The sequence below is a fragment of the Macaca nemestrina genome, chromosome 18 (genome assembly GCF_043159975.1).
Source record: "Macaca nemestrina isolate mMacNem1 chromosome 18, mMacNem.hap1, whole genome shotgun sequence".
NCBI classification, from domain to species: domain Eukaryota; kingdom Metazoa; phylum Chordata; class Mammalia; order Primates; family Cercopithecidae; genus Macaca; species Macaca nemestrina.
Window position 1 is genome coordinate 84,303,901 of NC_092142.1, and position 19,669 is coordinate 84,323,569.

At 57.3% G+C, this 19,669-nt stretch overlaps 1 protein-coding gene across 4 annotated transcripts in view; it reads left to right on the plus strand.

Annotated features, from left to right (window-relative positions):
- LOC105496790 (Gse1 coiled-coil protein) overlaps positions 1-19,669 on the plus strand; it is a 505,942-nt gene that overhangs the window by 190,906 nt on the left and 295,367 nt on the right. For all 4 annotated transcript variants that reach the window (XM_011767398.3, XM_011767397.3, XM_011767396.3 and 1 more), the window contains exon 2: positions 3,120-3,300. In XM_011767398.3, the coding sequence (XP_011765700.3) occupies positions 3,120-3,300 (181 nt within the window). The remainder of the gene's footprint in view (positions 1-3,119; positions 3,301-19,669) is intronic.

Here is a 19,669-nt window from a genome sequence, read left to right on the forward strand (position 1 = left end):
GAGACTGGGGCATGGCACAGCCCTCCCCTGCACCCCTCCAGCCCATCCCCTGGGGGCTTGAACACAGATGCGGCCCAGCATGACCGGTGCTGCCCCGTAAGCCCTCCCTGGCACCAGGAGCCTCTGGGGCTGGCTGGAGCTGCTGTCCGTGCCCCGTCATGGACACAGCAGCTCCAAGCCTTCCTCTCTTTAGCATCACCTGCAGCATTGCCCGAGACGACTCGGGGCAAGGCTGCGGGAGTGGCTCAGTCCCCAGGGTGGAAACCACGTTAGTATAGGCCCCAGGCTACCTGCCGTCCTGATGGGGTTACCCTGGGCCGTGAGTGGATGAATGAATAAAGTGTGTTGGTCCGAGGTGCCGCCTCCTGGCTCCAGCCTAAGCCGCCGGCACGCCTGTGGGATTTGTGGGGGCTGTGGTCTGGCCAGTGTCACCATATGGATCCCATAAATTAAAGCATTCCCGGAAACAAATGGTAAATTTATATGTCCTTCGCATGCAGAGCCGGTGGAGCCTGCGCTTGCCCGAGGAATTCCAAACCATCCGTCTCACTTAGGCACTTGGGTTTTATAGCACTAATCCCTAAAAGAAAAAAAAAAAAAACAGATAAACAGAAAGTTGCTTTTCCACAACCCTCCTGTCCCTGGAGCTCATGATTGAGAAGTGGAGGGTCACCAACCCCCACGACAGGGGCCTGGTAGCGCAGTTTGTTGTTCAAGCTGGGGGGCTTAGCTCACCACCTCACCGGACGGCAGGCCCTCAGCCTCCCACACCCAGGCCTCTGAAGCCCCTGGCCTGGACTGACCCTGCCTGTGACCCCAGGCTCCTACCAACCCTTCCTGGAAAGGGGATGGGCCAACTAGAGCAGCCCGTCACCAAGACAGAGAGCAGATGCCAACAGCCAGGGCTGAGGGCAGGGAGCAGGGAGCCTTTTAATGGGGACAGAGTTGCTGTGTGAGATGATGAGAAAGTTCTAGAAATGAATGGTGGTAATGGTAGCACAACATTGGGAATGTACTCAGTGCACACTTGGAAATGGTCAGAATGGAAAATTTTGTGTTTGGTATTTTTTTTTTTTTTTTTTTGACACGGAGTCTCGCTCTGTCGCCCAGGCTGGAGTGCAGTGGCTGGATCTCAGCTCACTGCAAGCTCCGCCTCCCAGGTTTACGCCATTCCCCTGCATCAGCCTCCCGAGTAGCTGGAACTACAGGCACCCGCCACCTCGCCCGGCTAGTTTTTTTACATTTTTTAGTAGAAACGGGGTTTCACTGTGTTAGCCAGTCTGGTCTCGATCTCCTGACCTTGTGATCCGCCCGTCTCGGCCTCCCAAAGTGCTGGGATTACAGGCGTGAGCCACCGCGCCCGGCCTGGTATATTTTATGACAATTTTAAAGATTATAGAAAAGTGGCCGGACGCGGTGGCTCACGCCTGTAATCCCAGTACTCTGGGAGGCAGAGGTGGGCGGATCACTTGAGGTCAGGAGTTTGAAACCAGTCTGGCCAACATAGTGAAACCCCATCTCTACTAAAAAAAACAGAGTTAGCCGGGCGTGGTGGCGGACACCTGTCATCCCAGCTACTCTGGAGGCTGAGGCAGGGGAATCGCTTGAACACAGGAGGTGGAGGTTGCAGTGAGCTGAGATCACACTATTGCACTCCAGCCTGGGTGATAGAGCGAGACTCCATCTCAAAAAGTTAAAAATAAAATAAAAAATAAAGATTACAAAAAAGTGAGGGCTGTGGAAATGGGATGACCCCCTGCAGTGTGGATGGAGATTAACCGTGTTCATCCTTATAGTTATAACTGGTAGTTATTCCAAGTTCCATGCAGAGCTCGGGACAGGTAGGCCCTTAGTAACGGGCAGTTGGCGTCATCACCGTCAGCATCCCCATCATCGTCGTCGGCATGGTAGTTCTTGCTCCCCTTGGGACCAGTGAGCCCAGGTGCACACAGCAGGGTGGAGAATTCCTGCAAAAGTGCCCTGAGGCCCAGGGCCGCACCCTTGCAGTCCTGGTCCTCGCTCGGGTGGGCTCCCTTGTCAGGGGGCAGCACCTGGGGAGGGACACAGCTGTGAATGGTCAGCGGCCAGTGTTGCCTGCTCCCAGGGGGGTCGCACCACTTCTGTGCTCCCTTTGACTCCCCTTGACGCAGGGACCTAGAAGAAATATCTGTGTTAGTAAAGCCACAGGTGAGACTCCGGCCAGCTTGTGGCGTAGAGCTGGTCACCAGGACGTGCACCAGAGCAGGTGCCACCCCACCTGTCCTCCTGCAAGAACTCAAGACATCACAATCACAGCCTTCCTGTGTCCATTTTTAAAATGTATTTGTTTGTTTTTGTAAAGATGGGGTCTCCCGATGTTGCCCAGGCTGCTCTGGAACTCTTAGGTTCAAGTCATCCTCCTGCCTCAGCCTCCCAAAGTGCTGGGATTACAGGCGGGAGCCACCGTGCCTGGCCCTGTATCCAGGTTGTCATGTTGTAATCAAGGCACTCCCGTTGCTCAGAGAGGTGAGGGTCCTGTCTGCTGCTCCTCTGCTGGTAATAACAGCTCAGGATCGTACCAGGTGCCCAGCGGCCCAATCTGGAAGAGCATCCTCGGCGGGGAGTCGGATGAGGGCCTTTTCCTGATTTGCAGGATGCGGCTGAGATGGTCTGCCCAGGTCTCTGAGCCAAGTGCCAGGCCCCAGGGGGTCTCTGGGCAAGGACCACAGAATAAACCTTGTCCCCACCACCACTAGGGGACAGGACAAGGCTGGACCTTTGGGATCAGCCTCAGGCTGCCTCTTAGATGCTTCTGGGCTCCCTGCAGTGCTGGCCAGCTGCCACAAGGGCTCCAGAAGCTCCAGTTTTGGATGACCAAGCAGATGGGACTGTATGGAACCCCGGCAGCAGGGGTCCAGCCTGGTGTCACCTAGGCCGGGCTTGCTGGGCGGGGAAGACACTGGCACCAGCCTTACTGAGGACCTGCTCTGCCGTTGCCCCGAGCCAGCCAGTCTGAGTCCCTGATGCCAAGGCCAGGCCATTGTTAGGGAGGAATGGCACCTACAGCCGGAGAGTCCATTCATGTGTCATCCCCTGCAGGCGTGGCCCAGGCTCACCATGTCCACCTCTTTTCCTTTCAGGCTGTTTGTGGATCTCTGGAAGCATCTACAGCCACCCACCCTCCCACCCGGGAGTCCGAGACCCGGCCAGGCGCCCCCACGGAGACCCTGCCCAGAGGCCCCAGGATGGCCCAGGAGCTGAGGCCAGTACAGTGTCTGCAGAGCAGCCGGGAGGAGGACGGACCAGACCTCGCCGGTGCAGGTAGATGCCAGCTCTTTTTGTATCTCTGGTTACTGGGCTGGGATGCGGTTGTCCCAGGAGGGATGGGGACTCCAAGAGCTGAGTTCAGAGACAGTTCCGCCTCGTGTCCTCAACATCCTAGGGGAGAGACCGGGTGCGGGGTCTCCCTTACTGGAGTCTGGATTTTCTCTTCCGTGCTCCTTAGGGCTCCCAAATCGTGGTTTCATCAACATCCCTGGTTCTCGATACCCTCTCCTGCTATGCTTGAGGGCTGCCTTTGTTTATCTATTTACCTCTGCACTCTCCTGTCTTCATTCATTCATTCATTTAAAAACAAGATGTAACGGATATTCTTGAGTCCAGAGGGGGTTGTTTCTGGGTTTTTGCGGATGTCAACGTGCTGTGTCCCGGGCGCACGTGTGTGGATCTCTCAGGCTGGGCCACAAGGAGCCAGGCCGCTGTGTGCGGGACGATGGCGCCTCCCTCTCCCACTCCCTCCAGCCACAGACGCGCTGTGGACAACACCCCCACCCCAAGGCGTCCTCAGACATCTCCTGAGGGCTTCTGCACGGTGCTTCCCTGAGGCAAGGCGAGGCTGTGCCCTCCTTGGTTAATTGCCGTGTGTGGAACCCTGAGGCTTTGGCTGCTGGGCCTTGGGGCCTGGGCCAGGTCAGACCCTTTGGCTGGGCTTGGACATTCGGTGACCTCTGTGATGCGTTTTTATGGCCCCGTCCTGAAGCCACCCCTTAGGCCACAGGTTCGTCAGCAAGACCCTCCAGAGGGCTGTGGTCAAGGCTCTGTCCCGCCCCCATCACTGCCTTTCAGGCTGGGAGACTTGAGACCCCCAGCCCAGCCCGCCTGGGAGCCAACCACAGTGAGGGCAGTGGGTCCAAAGCACCGCATGTTATTGGGCCGAGCTGGAGAGGAGATGAGCAGACAGGGGACTGCTGGGGACCCGGGGACAGCTGGCCCATCCCCCAAGCTCTGGACTTTGATCTGGGACCTCCATCTGCAGGACAACCCCAATACCGACCTGTTTCTCATGTGGTAGGCTCTGGTGGAGGGAAGGGACTGGCCAGGGACTTTAGGGTCGCTGAGCCCTCTGAAGGGCTTCCAGACACTGGCAGGTAAGGACAGGGTGGTCAGGCCACAAAGCAGGCCAGGCAGGGACTACTGCCCCACCCTGTCTGAGGACCTGCTCTGCTGTTGCCTTGAGCCAGCTAAACAGAGTTCCTGATCACAGAGGCCAGGCCATTGTCAGGGAGGAATGGTTAAGGGCCTTGGACAAGTGAGTTTCCCTGCTCCATGCCTCAGTTTCCTCATTTGGGAAATGAGAAGAAAGCTAATGGGAGTGTCTGGCTCACGGGGCAGGTGTGGAGATGAACTCAGCCAGGACCCGAGCGTGTTTGTGACAGGCCTTGGTACCCTCAGTGTTCAGGGTGCAGGCTGGAACCAGTGAGTTGGGATTTGTTTGTGATTTCTGATGCTCAGCTCTGGTGGTAGCTCAGGCTGGGTCCACACTCACCTGTCACTCAGGACGTCCCCAGGGGAGGCTCAGTCAGAGGAGGACACCAGTGTTCCCCTGTGCCTGGGGTAGTCCGGGTGCCCCTGTTTGGCGATGCGTCCTCCCGGGCCTGGGGGCTCACGGGTCAGTGGAGGGCTCCGAGGAGGAGGCAGCTTGCCTGGTTCTCACCGTTTCTCTCCCACAGCTTTGGGCAGAGTCCTGCCACAGGAGAGGCCTTAGGAAACCAGAGTCCTCCGGAGCAGAACAAGGCCCAGATGGACTCCTAGGCGGAGTTTGGCTGTGGTTGGGGGAGCAGGCCCATCCACTTCTTATCTGAGGGACCTTTGGCAAATTAATGAGCCATCCTGAGCCTCTGTCCTCACATCTGTAAGTGGGAGCCATGATAGTAGGTGTTAGTAGAGCTTTCGTGGCAGCCATGTGAGCTGATGCTTGTAAGATGCTTGAAGAGGTCTGGACACCGAGGAAGAACCAAGTCAGCCTTTTCCCCACTCATGTCAGGACCCATGTCCTCCTCCGTCAGTGAAACAGTGTCCTGCAGGCCAGAGAGGCTGAGCAATCTGCCTCCACTCACACAGCACTGAGCGAGGGGGATGGGGCTTGAACCCTGAAGTCTGGCTCCCGCACCGAACTCACCCCGGGCACACCAGGCTGCTTCCCTGAGTGCTGGGAGGCTGAGGAGTTCAAAGACTGGCCTGGGCCACCCCCAGTTGAAACTCTGTCTCTACAAAAATACAAAATTTAGCCGGGCATGGTGGCATGTACCTGTGGTCCCAGCTACTCGAGTGGCTGAGGTGGGGGGATCACTTGATTCCAGGAGGTTGAGGCAGCTGCAATGAGCCGTGATTGTGCCACCACACCCCAGCCTAGGCAACAGAGCAAGACTCCGTCTCAAAAATATTTGTTTTAATTTTAAAAAAAGTTTAAAACTAATTCAGGAGTTTTCAGAGTGACATTTCCAAGAGGAGCCCTTTTTGGAGACCTTTGGGGATGTGACCTGGGTCACATCTGAGTCCCTGGGACCTGGTCACTCCTGAGTCCCTGGTCCCAGTGGCCACCAGGTCCCTGGAAAGAACCTGTCTCATCAGCAGGTCCTTGCTGTGACTCACTGTGTAACAGCGAGGGAAGTTAGGGGCGAGGGCCTGAGAGTCTGGTGGTGCCAAGAAGGGTGCAGAGGTTGTGGAGGATCCCCGTGAGTGTCCCTGCAATAAGGGCTGACCTGGCAAGCCAGGAGCCCCTGCCCTGTGGCCGGGAAGGGGCAGGTAGGGCGGGGCCAGGGCACGAACCTGCGTCTGCCAGCTGCTCCTTGTCAGGCTGCTGCCAAGTCCGGGCAGTTCCCCAGCTAGAGACCCACCAAGAGCGTGTCCCGCAGTCAGGCCCCGCCTGGGCAGCCACTGCTGCTCAGAAACATGACAGTGACTAATGGTTTATTACACACCTGCCACCTCTCATCCGACAGGCGGGCGGGCGCAGTCTCCCGGGCCCAGCTGTGCACTGCCAGCTGGGCGGTGGGGCGGGTGCAGGGGGAGGGGGCACGTCCAGACACGCAGACGCACGAGACAGACACAGACACAGCACATACACGCAAACACACACAGAGGAAAGCAGGCACTCAGAGACATAGCCCACATACACGGCATAGGCACGAGCGCACGCATAGGCCACACACACGCACACACACACACACACACATACACAGGAAAGCAGGCACTCAGAGACATAGCCCACATACACGGCATAGGCACGAGCGCACGCATAGGCCACACACACGCACACACACACACACTCACACACACACAGGAAAGCAGGCACTCGGAGACAGCCCACAGACACGGCATAGGCACGGGTGCACGCATAGGCCACACACACACACAGATATGCAGACACACGGGCAGACCCAGCACATACGCAGATACACACAAAGAAACCCGTGACACACACACACCTGCATAGATTTTTCCCAAGCACACGATATACACGTGGATATACAGACTCACAGGCACAGGGCCATATACAGGCAGACACAGAGCCTGTCTGCACCGCACACATACCACACACAGCCACACACACAGAAGCCAGACATCCTCACACAGGTGGATATACACACACAGACTCACAAACACATATGCAGTACACACATGGATACATACACAGAGTCCCCCCACAAGCACACAGACACACACAGGTACAGAGACACACAGAGACAGGCACAGACCCCCCCCCCACACACAGGTACACACAGGCATCAAGATTGTCTCACACACACACGTAAGCACACACCACAGAAACACACACAGGAGACACATTCCAAATGCCCGTCCCCACCACAGCCCCGTCTCCCTCTTCCCAGGCCACGGCCCCGGGGGCACTGACGCTCTCTGCCCTCTCTGTCTCTCTGGCGCCTGACATGGTGGTCCCACCCTGGCACTGGCTGGGGCAGGGGCCTTTCCCAGTGGTGGGGGTGGCCAGGGCAGGTGGAGGAACTGTAACCGCCCAGGGCAGTCCATTTCTGACCCCCACTTCCCTGGAAATGCCTTGTGCGTGGGGACAGCAGCTTTTGCCAGGGAAAGGAAGCAGGTACAGGAGGAGCCTGTGCTGAGCTGGGACCTGGGCCGAGTCCCCCAGGGAAGCACATGGCCGTCAGCTTCCTTGGTCTCCCCCAGAGGCAGGGGTTGTGTCTGTTGTGGAAGGCGGTGATGAGTTTTGTTACACTGGGTTCCCTGCTGTCCCAGACTCCCAGGCCAGCCCACAGAGCTTATCAGACTTGTGTCACTACGGTCGGATGGGGCTACCGCCGTGTCCAGAGTGGGGCCACTCCCGGGCAAAGGCTCCTGGTGGCTGGCCAGGCTCTTACCTTGTGGGCAGCTTTGGTTCCCAGGTGTTGCATTTGCAGTGGCCGTCTGGGAAGTGGCCTCTTGCTGGCTGCGGGGAGCACAGCTCCAGGACTGGGGACTCGGCCCTTCTGTGAAGGCCTTGGGGACCCCTGGGGCTGGGATTCCTCTGGCAGGCAAGGCCCAAATGGACTGAGCAGGCATCTCCAGCTGCTGGGAGAAGGGTGCAACCGAAACCTTGTGATGTGTGTCCTTCCCTCTTGGGGCGGGCGAGCACTCGAGCTCATCTCTTTCCAGTACTCTTCGGCCTTTAGTCAAATGAAGACCCATTTCTCATGTGCCATCGCGTGCAGTATAGAATCTATTGAGAGGACACTGCTAATTTATCACCAGCGGATGGGAACAGGCTTCCCTAGAACAAGTATCTTTGTGTTGCCTGCAGCTGCCTTGGGAGAGAAGCAGCACTGGTTGGTGATAGGAGGGAGGGGCTTGGACTCAGGTCCAAGTCTCTAAGTCCTAGCATTGCTACTTCCCGGCCACGGAGCCTTCTCAAGGTTCAGGACCTTTCCTGGGCTCTGCTGCTCTGACTAGTGAATAGGCATGGTAAAAATAAAATCCTTCTGGTAGCATGGTGTCAGTGATACTGGATGAACACTGAGAAGGCACTGAGGGCTGCCAGGCAGGGCTGTGCAGAGTGCACACTGCACAACTCCAGGAGGCGTCCACATACAGCAGAGGAAGGAGGGAGTGAGGGTAATCAAGAGAATGAAAGCACTGAGCTGTTTTCCCACCAGAGGGTGCAGTTGCAAAAGCCTGATTTTCCCATGTGGTGCCTCAGTTTACCCATAGGTACTGTCACCACCAGTTGCCCTCTGTTGGCCACCTGAGGAAAGGAAAGCCAGCCTCTCCCTGTGGTCTGGGACAGTGGGTGGGGCAGGGGAGAAGAGGAGGGGGCTGACAGGGTGGGTGGGAGCTGCTGGAGAAGACACATCGTGCCCTCCGTTTCTAGCCTCTGGGCCGGCCCAGAAGGTCCCTTCCCGCTGCCTGCTCTTGTGACTTTTGCGTTGCCAGCCACCATGGCCAGGGCTTACTTAGGAAGAGGTCTGTGTTCGTTTCCCATGGCGGCTGTGACAATACCACAAACTTAGTGGCTTAAAACAACACTCATTACTCTTTCATGCACATAGTTCTTACAGTGCTGGAGGTCAGAAGTCTACTGTGGGTCTCACTGTGCAAAAATCCCAAAGTGGGCAGGGTCTGTTCCTTCTGGGATCTCCGGGGGAGAATCTGTTCTATGCCTTCTGCAGCTTCCTTGACTGGAGGCCACCCACATTCCTTGATTTGCGGCCCTCCCTCCACCTTCCAATCCAGCAACGCAGCATCTCTCGGACCCTGCTTCCGGGTCGCACCTCCTTCTCGCTCCTCTTCTCCTGCCTCCCTCTCCTACTTAGAAGGCCCCTGTGACTGCACTGGGCCCACATGGCTAATCCAGGCCCATCTCCCGTCTCAAGGCCAGCTGGTTAGCAACCTTAATCCCCCTTTCCCAGGTAAGGTGGCGCATGCACAGGCTTCAGGGATTGGGATGTAGACATCTTTGGAGCTTATGCTTAGCCTGCAGCCACAGCGTTTATAAAGTCAGCTGCATTAGTCAGGGCAGGCACCCCCGGTGCTGTAACAGACAGTCCCGGGGTTCACGGTGGGTCTTCCTGATTGGGTGACTCAGGATCCCGGATTCTCTTCAAGCCATGGTCTCTGCTTCCTCGGGGCTTCCAGAGTGCCCTGATGTCCCATCACCAGCGGGCACAGGGAACAGATACAGGAACACCCCTAGATGCTCTCCCGCTGTGGCCTTGAGGTGACGTGTGCCATTCCTGCCCACTTCCCACTGGCCTGGACCAGCTCATGCCCCACCCAGATTCGAGGGGAGCAGAACAGCAGCCACTCCCCAGCAGCACTGTCCCCGGCGGAAGGGGCCGAGCCCTGCCATTCTGCTAGGCAGTTCATCCACGGTTCCACGATCCCTGAGATGGCACGGGTCGGAGGCTGTCTGCGCACTGCCCAGGCGCTTCCCAGTTCTGCATGCCCTCCGTGGTTCCTGTGTACTGTGGTTCTGAGGCAGCCCCTGGCTGTCTTCGAGGCTGTCTTTGAAGGACTGTCCTCAGGTCCCTGCAGCTGCTCTGTAGGACGGGCCGGGAGCTCTCATCTTCGGGGCAGCCCTTTGCAATCAGTGACTGGCAACTGTGGGGTGGGAAGCCCCTTACTTCTGGAGAGAGGAGCTGCCCACCCTCCAGAGCTCCCCTGGGACAGGGCTGGGGTCCGGGCTCTGTCTGAAGTCACCCTTGCATCCTCACACCCGCCCCCAGTCTCCCCGGGAGCCCAGCCTTAGAGATCACGGCATCCTGTTCTCCCTGTCTCTTTCTGAGAAACCCGCCTGAGATAGCACGTGCCCAGGGCCATGGCCTCAGCCCTGTCTGTGCAGACAGCACCTCAGACGCACTCCTCCTGCACTCTGCCTCCACCTTCACTCTCCTCTTTTCCCGGCGGAGAAAGGGGCAGCTGGTTCACCTGGCTCCTCCCAGAAGGTCAAGTTGGGAACACGAAAGAAGGAAGCCAGCAGAAGGCAAGTATAGACAGGCTCATTTCAGAGTGTAGCCTTGGGGTTCAACCCCTCAACCTGCAGCTGAGGATCTCTTGGAGCCCGGGGAGCACCCCTGGGGACCACATTCAGTAGATGGAACCACAGGGCTGTAAGGGTGCGTCCATGTGCGTTGCCTAGAAGGTGAAGGTTTGTAGAAAGCAAAGGTTTGTAGAAGGTGAAGGTTTGTAGAAGGTGAAGGTTTATAGTAGCCTACAGCGACTTCATTTCCGCTGTCTCTTGTCTAGCCTTGTGTTGAAATCAGTTATTCGTTGGGAGTGACTAGGCTGTGGATGGCTTTTGGTGCGCACATCTGGACTCCCTCTCCCGGAGTTCAAAACCTGGCTCTGCTCCTTTGGAGCTTCTGCTGTGTGGCAGATAGCTGCCCTGTGCCTCAGTTTCCCCATGTGTAAAATGGGGATGATGGGGTTTCAAGAATCAGATGCTTGCCTGGCACATGGGAATGTGTGAGCTGGGCCTGCCCTGGCAGCGAGAGAGAGCTGGTGACCACCAGAAACCCTGGCCCTGGGACGGCTTTTGTCTCTTTTTTGTTGGGCAAATGGGCTCCCAGCCGGGCTCCGGCCTCCATCGCCAGGAAGGCGGGACTGTGCTTGGGTACTTGGCTCTGGCCTCCAGAAGTCCTTGGCAAGCCTTGCCTGTAGCGGCTCCGGTGCCGAGTGCTTTGACACCAGGCGCTCCCAGAGCTCTGCCCCCACTGCCAAGCGGCAGCTGCTCCGGAGGGCACGGGGGGGCTGGATTTGGCTGCAGCTTCTCCAGCTCTGCACAGGAGCCCCCGCTTCCCTGGCCCTTCTGCAGCATGACTGCCTCCTGGCTCATGTCACCCGCTCTGTCTCAGTCTCTCTTCATAGGTTTCCAGCTGAGCTGGGATCCATAGTCTGTTTCCCTCTCCGCGACCAATCTATTTATCTTCTCGGGAACTTCTTGTAATGCTGGGAGTGCAGAGCTTGCAAGTCGGGGCAGGAAGCTTTAGAAGCCCAGGCAGCCTTGAGAGGCTGTTTGCTTGTAAGTGGATCTCTCCCCAGGAGCCTCTTGGAATATTTAGCAGGGACTTACCCATGCTGGGTCTAGAGACCCTCCCTCCCCTCTGCTTCCTGCTCTCCTACTTACTGGGATCTGGTTTCCCTCAGCTGGTTCCCTTGCTAGCATGTGACTCTGTGTGTCTGTCTGTGACTGGTTTAGATTTGTGTGAAATAAAAAAGAAAAGAGAATTTAACTTGGGAAGTTGAAAAAACAATAAACCAAGCATTGAATAAAAGCAGATCTTTATAACTGGCAAAATTGCTGTTTAGAGGGTCTGTTTACCCTAAACTGGAACTCCTTTCCCAATAAGTTGGTGATAAAGATTTTAGATGGAAAAGACGAGACTGGCTGAGTAGCAGGAGTGGCTGTTCTGGAGCTCAGGGTGGGGCGTCCCAGGGGCAGTGCCAGGGACCCCAGGGACACAGCCATGTCACCAGGCACAGACCGTCTCTGCAGGGGCCACCGTGCATTGGCCCGCCTGCCCACCACCCTGCCGTGGCCTCTGCCCACTCACTGTCCTTCATTCCCTTTGACCAGTCCAAGCTGATAAACAAATGTCGCCGGGGACCTCGGCTGGTCCGTTTGGCACCACTGTGGGTTTACACGGTTTGAAGAGTGCCACCCTTGCCCTCACCATGACCTTCTAAGTGGGAGCAGACACCACAGGAGAGCTGGGGATGTCTCCTGGCTTGCGACTTCACCACAGCTCCGATCTGACTGAGCTCTGATTGTCTACCGGCACGGCACGTCCGTCTCTGCCGCTACCATGCCGTATGTGTGCCTTTGTTCACAAGTGTTCATTGAGCATCACCTGTGTGCCAGAGATCATGCTGGGCACGGGGGGCACAGCAGGGCACACAGCAGACACAACCCCTGCCCCGAGAGCTTTCGTTCAACAGGAAGGCAGATAACTCCCAAATGAGCAGGTAAAGGAGTGATGCCGGGTGGTGGGAGGGCTGTGAAGAAACTGGCAGGGGACACAGAGACCTGAGGTCGTGGCTTTAAACGGGTGGTCACAGAGGCCTAAGGCGGTGGCATCTGGCAGAGAGTTCCAGGCCAAGCAAAGAGCATGTGCAAGGGCCCTGAGGCAGCCAGTGCCTGGCATGCTTACCCTCACCATGAAGGCAGGGACCATGGCTCCTTGTCCTCGTGATCTCTCGAGTGTGTGGTACAGTGCACGTAATAGGTGTTCAGTAAACTTCTGTTGAGTGAATGCAAGCTTTTAAGTCAGCTGTTGCTGGGAGACATGACCAGGGGAGGGGAAATGTAAAGAGGAAATAAGATTCTTTTTTTTCTTTTTTTTTTTTTTTTGAGATGGAGTTTCACTCTTGTTGCCCAGGCTGGAGTGCAATGGCGCGATCTCGGCTCACTGCAACCTCTGCCTCTTGGGTTCAAGCGATTCTCCTGCCTCAGCCTCCCAAGTAGCTGAGATTACAGGCATGTACCACGAAGCCCGGCTAATTGTGTTTTGTATTTTTAGTAGAGACGGGGTTTCTCCATGTTAGTCGGGCTAATCTCTAACTCTCGACCTCAGGTGATCCACCCACCTGAGCCTCCCAAAGTGCTGGGATTACAGGCGTGAGCCACTGGAAATTAAGATTCTTCCAAGCACGGAGGGTGCACATCTTCCCAAGTTTCCTGGGTCAAGAGCTGATGTTCCAAGCAGGTTCTTACTGCATTCCAGAAGTTTCATTCTCTCTCCAGGGCCCAGGGTGGAGTCGATCTTCTGGCCTGTCTGGGCAGAACTCTTTGTGCTGGGAGAGTTCTGAAGGCCACTGGAGCATCGGGGGAGAGCCTTGGCTCTCCTGCCGCCTGTTTCACAACGGATTAGATCAGCCCTAAATGCCTTCTCTGAAAGATACAGCTCCCACCAGGCACAGTGGCTCACGCCTGTAATCCCAGCTCTTTGGGAGGCTGAGGCAGGAGGATCACTTGAGCCCAAGAGTTGGAGATCAACCTGGGCAACATAGTGAGACCACATCTCTACAAAAAACTTAAAAATTAGCTGGGTATGGTTGTCCATGCCTGTAGTCCCAGCTACTCAGGAGGCTGAGGCTGGAGGATCGCTTGAGCCCGGGAGTTCGAGGCTGCAGTGAGCCATGCTTGCATCACTGTACTCCAGCCTGAGCGACAGAGTGAGACCCTGTCACTAAAAAAACTAAACTAAACTAAAATTCCATTTGAAATGATGACAAAGTTTAAAATAAAATTCCAGCAGCTGTAGACCACCCTGTTTTCCCTAGGGGGCTTCCCAGACTGATTAGTTTGGGGTCAAGGGTACTTCACGGTCACCCGGGTGTGATGGGTCCTCCTCCCTAGGGCATGGATGGTTCTGGGAGGGCTGCAAGGTCCCTGGGTTGAGCACATGGAGCGGGTCCTGACCAAGCAGCTGCTGTGAGTCGGGTGCTATGTCTGGGAACAGCACTCTTCCTAGTCATATTATTTCTGTGTTGCTGTAAGAAGTCACCGTGGACTTGGTGGCTTAAACCAAAAGCTTATTTCCTTACAGTTCTGGAGGTCAGAGCCCTGACTCAGGTCTCACGAGGCTAAATTCAAGGTGTGGGCAGGACTGGCTCCTCCTGGAGGCTCTAGGGGAGAATCTGTTCCCTCATCTTTTCCCACTTCTAGGAGCCGTTTCATCTCCTACATCGTTCTAACCTCTTGCTGCTGCCTTTTTTTTGAGACAGGATCTCACTCTGTGGCCCAGGCTGGAGTGCAGTGGCACGATCACGGCTCACTGCAACCTTGACCTCGCTGGTCTCAAGCGATCCTCCCACTTCAGCCTGCCAAGTAGCTGGGATTACAGGCATGCGACACCATGCCTGCTTAATTTTTGTATTTTTGTAGAGATGGGGTCTCACTCTGTTGCACAGGCTGGTCTCAAAATCCTGGCTTCAAGCAGCCCTCCCTCTTTGGCTTCCCCAAGTGTTGGGATTATAGGCGTGAGCCCCTACTTGCTCCTGTTCTCACATCTCCCACCACCCACTCCTGCCTCCCTTACAAGGACCCTGTGACCCCATTAGATGCCCCTCAGCACCCTGGACAGTCCAAGATACTCTCCCCATCTCAAGATTCATGCTCATGTCTGCAAAGTCCCTTCTGCCATAGAAGGTGACATTTTCATAGACGCCGGGGATTAGATGTGGACGTCTTTTGGGGCTGTTATACAACCTGACACATTCTCCCTGGCTGGGCTGAGCTGGCTGAGCCTTTGGGGCGTGGTGTCCATGCTCACGATTAGTCATTTATTGAGCGCCGAATGTGTGCCAGGCACAGTTGTAGGTGCTTTGCTGGGACTGGTCCCTCAGCCTCACAGTCGTTCTGCAGGGGCAGACTGGGCCCCACGGCCTGGTTCAGCCCCAGGGGTGCATTCTGCATCATCCCGGGTCAGTCCCCTCCTTGGGAACACGGGGCTGATGATGGAGCCCCCTTGAGAGGGTGGCCTCAGTTAGTAACTCCCGAGTTTAAAGCTGGGAGGGCAGCCCTCCAGGTAGTCCCTGCGCCACCCTCGCAGGGCAGGGGCTGGATCCTGGCCGGACCCAGGAGGTTCTGGGTGCAGTTTAGTGTTCTCCCAGAAGGTGGCGCAGTGAAACCCTGGATGCACAGCCAAAACCAAACCCTGGGGCTGCCTCCACCCTGTCCCTGGGCACTGGGAAGGGCACTCACCCTAGAGACCCAGCCAGCCTCTGCTCCTCCCCTAGCCTCTGAGCAACGCACCCCAGCAGATGGCCAACCGACCCCACCTTCCAGTGCACTGGGCATCCCTCTGCCCCTGCCTGCCCCTAAAGCAGCTAAGCCATGGTGCTCACCTCTGGTCACTGCTCAACCCATCTATCCCCAAATACACTAAGATGGGCTCTCACAAGACGCAGAGAACACAGCACGGGGCAACCCAGGAGGGTTCCAGGGAGGAGGCAGCACTGCTTGAACTGGGCACCCAGACCCGAGTAGGGCAAAGGAGGCCCCTCAGGGGAGAAGCACCTGAAGGTGGATACAGCAATGATGGTGGGCTTCCTCCTTTCCCCTCCCTCTTCTCTTCCCTCCCTCCTTCTCTCCCTCCCTCCCATGAGGACGGCTGCTTCTGTGTGGAGTGAGTTCCTAGGCCACCACCCAGGGCTGGGCACTGCGGGAGGCCTGGGGTGGGAACTCAGTGTGTGCCGCTGGAGAACTCTGCGAGCCCATGGGTGTGACCTGGGCGGGATATCACTCTGTGTGACCCCCTTTGGGAACTGGGTTTTCTCTGCTGCCCACGGAGTTGACAGGGAAGCCAGGAAGTGGCCGCCGCAGCTCCCAGCTCCCGCTACTCTCTGAGCTGGCCTGGCTCCTGTGTACAGCTTGCAGCGGCCTGTGCCAGGGTGGGGCGGAGGCTGGGAGGGCAGGAGGAGGGCCTGCGCCCGGCAGCGGCTGGCTGCGGCGTGCTCCACGCCCTCGCGCTCTTCTCGGGAGTTTGCGCCCCACACGGAGCTGTGGGCCTGGGCCGGGAGGGAGCCGGAGGCGTCCTCTTCTCCTCCCGCCTCGCTGCTCCGCCCCCCTGGTTCCTTCCCCAGGCCAAGGGGAGCTGACTGATGACCGAGGCCACCGCTGCTCCTCGGGCTGCCCGGCCAGGGCAGGGGGGCCAGGGGCTGGGCCAGGCAGTGCTCATGGACCAGAAGAGCCCCAAGTGGAAAGTGCTCCTTCCGGGTGAGTCCCCAGGGATGGCCCCACCCAGCGCCATGGAGGAGCCGGGCGCAGGTCTTCGGACAGTGCCCAGACTTCCAGGACAGAAGACTGAGATAGGAAGGAGGGACAGAGGGCAGAGCTGTGGCTCGGTGCGGGTGTGCGTCCTGGCTGCAGGGGCTGCATGGGTGCAGATGTGGAGCGTGAGTGCTGAACCATGGGACAGTGACCCCAGGGACAGGCATAATGGCCCCAGTCTGAGCCCCAGTGCCCAGGCGCAGGTGTTAGGATTCTAAGGGGGCGTGGCAGGGCCTTGAGGCCACAGCTGACAGCCCTTTGGGCACTCCCTGGGCACGTCCCAGCTGCCCCTCCTGCTGTTACCCCTATTGTACTGTGCACAGACCCTTACCGGGCACAGCTGGCACAGAGCCTGGCACCAGACACCTGAGGGTGAGCTCAGGGTGCCTCCCATCCTCCCAGCACTGGGCCCCTGGGTACTAGGTGGCCCTCTGAGGTCACTGAATCCCACCCTCCTTTCCCATGGAGGGGGAAACTGAGGCTGCTCAGCAGCCCTAGACAGTGCCAGGTTTAGAACCTGAATGACCCTCTCCCAAGCTACCCGCTGCTTCTGGAAGTGAGAGGAAAAGGGCAGGAGGGGCTGGGAGAGGAGCCAGGAGCCTGGCTGCAGGAACAGGCAGAGAAGGAGAGGAAGCGTGCAGAGGGGGCTCTGCCTCTGCGGAGATTCCAGGAGGGCACAGGTGTGTAGCACAGGTGACACCAAAGCCCTGGCGCTCCTAGTTCCTTACCAGGTGGGGTGCAAGGGGCTTCTCACCTTCTCATCGCTCCATGCTTCTTCCATCATGGCTGGTTTCACAGATACCGCGGGACTGTGGTCCAGACCCTGCACTCCCTGGCTTGGGCTGTGGAAGATGGATTTGATTTCATTAAGAAGGAACCCCTGGCGGGCGTGGTGGCTCGTGCGTGTGAGGCCAAGGTGGGCAGATCACTTGAGCCCAGGAGTTTCAGACCAGCCTGGGCAACATGGCAAAACCCCATCTCTAAAAAAAAAAGACAAATAGAAACCATTAGCAGAGTATGGTGGCTCATGCCTGTGGTCCCAGCTACCCAGGAGGCTGAGGTGGGAGGATTACCTTAGCCTGGGAGGTTGAGGCTGCAGTGAGCCAAGATCATGTACACTGTACTCCAACCTGGGTGACAGTGAAACTCTGGACTCTGTCTCAAAAAAATAAAAAAAAAGGAACACACTACCAAGTGGCAAGCACACATTAGCAAGTCATGTACACCCCATGCCCTTCTGCACGTGGGCTGGCTGCGAGGTAGTGAGCTCCCCATCCCTGACTGTATTCAAACAGGATTCGTGCAACCTGTCAGGGAGTCTTTGGAGGTCAGAAGAGACCATATTCCTTCTGGGTCTTAGATTCCAGATCCCAGTTCCTCCATGCGCCTCATCTGTACTGTAATGAGGACCCTAGCCACTGGGATTTAGTGAGCACTTACTGTATACCAAGGTTCTTCACCACCCTCGGTGGGCACCAGTCCACCAAAGCCTCACCATACCCTGGGAGGTGGGCAGGCTCCTCCCCCTTGTTCCAGATGAGAAGGCTGAGGAGGAGGGGACAAGTGACCACTGGTCAGCTGAGTCACAGAGCTGGGTTGCAAAAGACCTCAGTTACAGGAAGTCCACCCATTAGGAAAATGTTCTCTAAATTGTGAGACATGCGGAAGTTCTCCAGAATCACCCACATGGCTTTGACTAGGAGGGCAGTGGGCTGTGGCCTTCTAGGCCCAGGTCCTCTGCCGGGACAGGCAGGTGTCAACAATAGCAACAGCCTCTGTGGCCATGGGAGGCCAGCTCCTCGTCCACCAGGATGGGTGCCAGGTGCGCGGTAGCAGTCCCAGCTGCCTCGAGGTGCTTCCGGGGATGGATCGCTCCATGCTGGGATCCTCCACTCTCGCGCGCTCTCCCTCTACCCCTTTGTCTCAAATAGCCAGGCTGTTGGGGCGCCTTCTCTGATGTCTTCTATCATGGGCTGTTTGTTTGAGTGTCTCTGGTGTCTTCTCTTGTCAAACAAAACAGACAAAAAATGGAAAGAAAGCAAGGGAGGGAAGAGCAGAGGAGGGGAGGGGATGAGAACTCCTCCCCGTCTGCTGCTTTCCAGCTCGGCCTGACTCCCCATTTGTGAAGTGGGGATGCTGCGGCAGCTGCCTCCCGGGGCACCTGGGAGGATGGGCTGGGGCACTATGGATAGCAGGGATTCAGTGACCGCATCGCTACTGCGTGTCCTCTTAGTCCGGAGTGAGTGTCTGGGAGGGCCACAGGTGTGCTGGCTGTAGCCTGGAAGAGTCCGCTCAGAGCAGGTGCTCCAGGGAGGTCCTGGAGCGAACAGGTGGGTGCGTGTGGGCGGAGGGACGAAAGTGTGAATGGATGAGTGCTGGCCGCCCTCTCCTCCCACCAGGCCTGGGGACCCTGGATCCCCGAGTCTGCCCAGGGCAGGGTGATTGTGCTCCTGCCCCACGGTGCCCCATGGTTACCACTGCCTTGGCAGGGCCAGTCTCTGTGTCTCCTTCATGAGTGGCAGGCTCCAGGCACCCGCCTGGCCTCCCTCCCCACTCCCCCCCGGCACTGTCAGGTCAAGTCAGTAGCGCCTTACCCATCGCCCCATAGTGTGTGCATGTGTGTATGTGCATGGTCGTCCACGGCTGTCATGTTCACGTGCATCTGTGTACCTGTGTGTCTGTGTGCACATGTGGTTCTCAGTGTGTGTGGTGCTGTGTTGGTATGCACGTGTTGCCCTCGGTGTGTACTGTATCAGTGTGCATCGTGTGGTCGCGTGTGGCTCTCGGTGTGCAGTGTGTGTCAGTGTGCACTTGTGTGGTCGCGTGTGGCCCTCGGTGTGCAGTGTGTGTCAGTGTGCATGCGTGTGGTTGTGTGTGGCCCTCAGTATGTAGTGTGTCAGTGTGCATGTCTGTGTCTGCGTCCATGTGCATTATTGTGTGCACATGTATGATTCTCTGTGTGTGGGTGTGTGTGTTGCTCTCAGTGTGTAATATGTGTCGGTGTGTGCACGTGTGTTTGTGTGTGTGTGCTCACGCACAGGCAGCTCCCAGTGTGTTCTGTAGTGTGATGTACAGGTCTCAGGGCATGTGGCTGCCATGGCCAGGCTGAGGGCAGTATCGTGGAGACAATAGCTTTGGCAGCCAGCCAGGCCCATGACCCCGGAGGGAGTGGAGGGTGGATAGGCCCGGTGGACGCGTTTGAACCTCTGGTTTGGCGAGGGCTGTGGAGGAGGGGAGGCACCCAGGCGGTTTCAGGATCCTTACCAACCTCCTCTTGGGCCACCTTCTGCCTCACTGAGGCCAGACAGCCCTCATCCTCTGTGGGGTGAAGACAGATGAGGGACAAGGACTCTCGTCACTCCTCCTGGCGATGGTGACACTGTGCCTTCCCTGTAGGGCCGAGGCTGTCCCAAGCACCCCTTTGCCCCCGAGTGTCATGGTGGAAAACGGGGCTGTGGCCCCAACATTCTGGGTTTCGATCCTGGTGCTGCCACTCCCTGCTGTGTGACCTGGATGAGCCACCTAACCTCTGTGCACCGCTGCCGGCCATTAAGGGGAGTCAGTAGCCACTCACTGGCTGAGACTGTGGGGATAGAGTGAGTTGGGGTTCGAGGCCCTCAGGACACC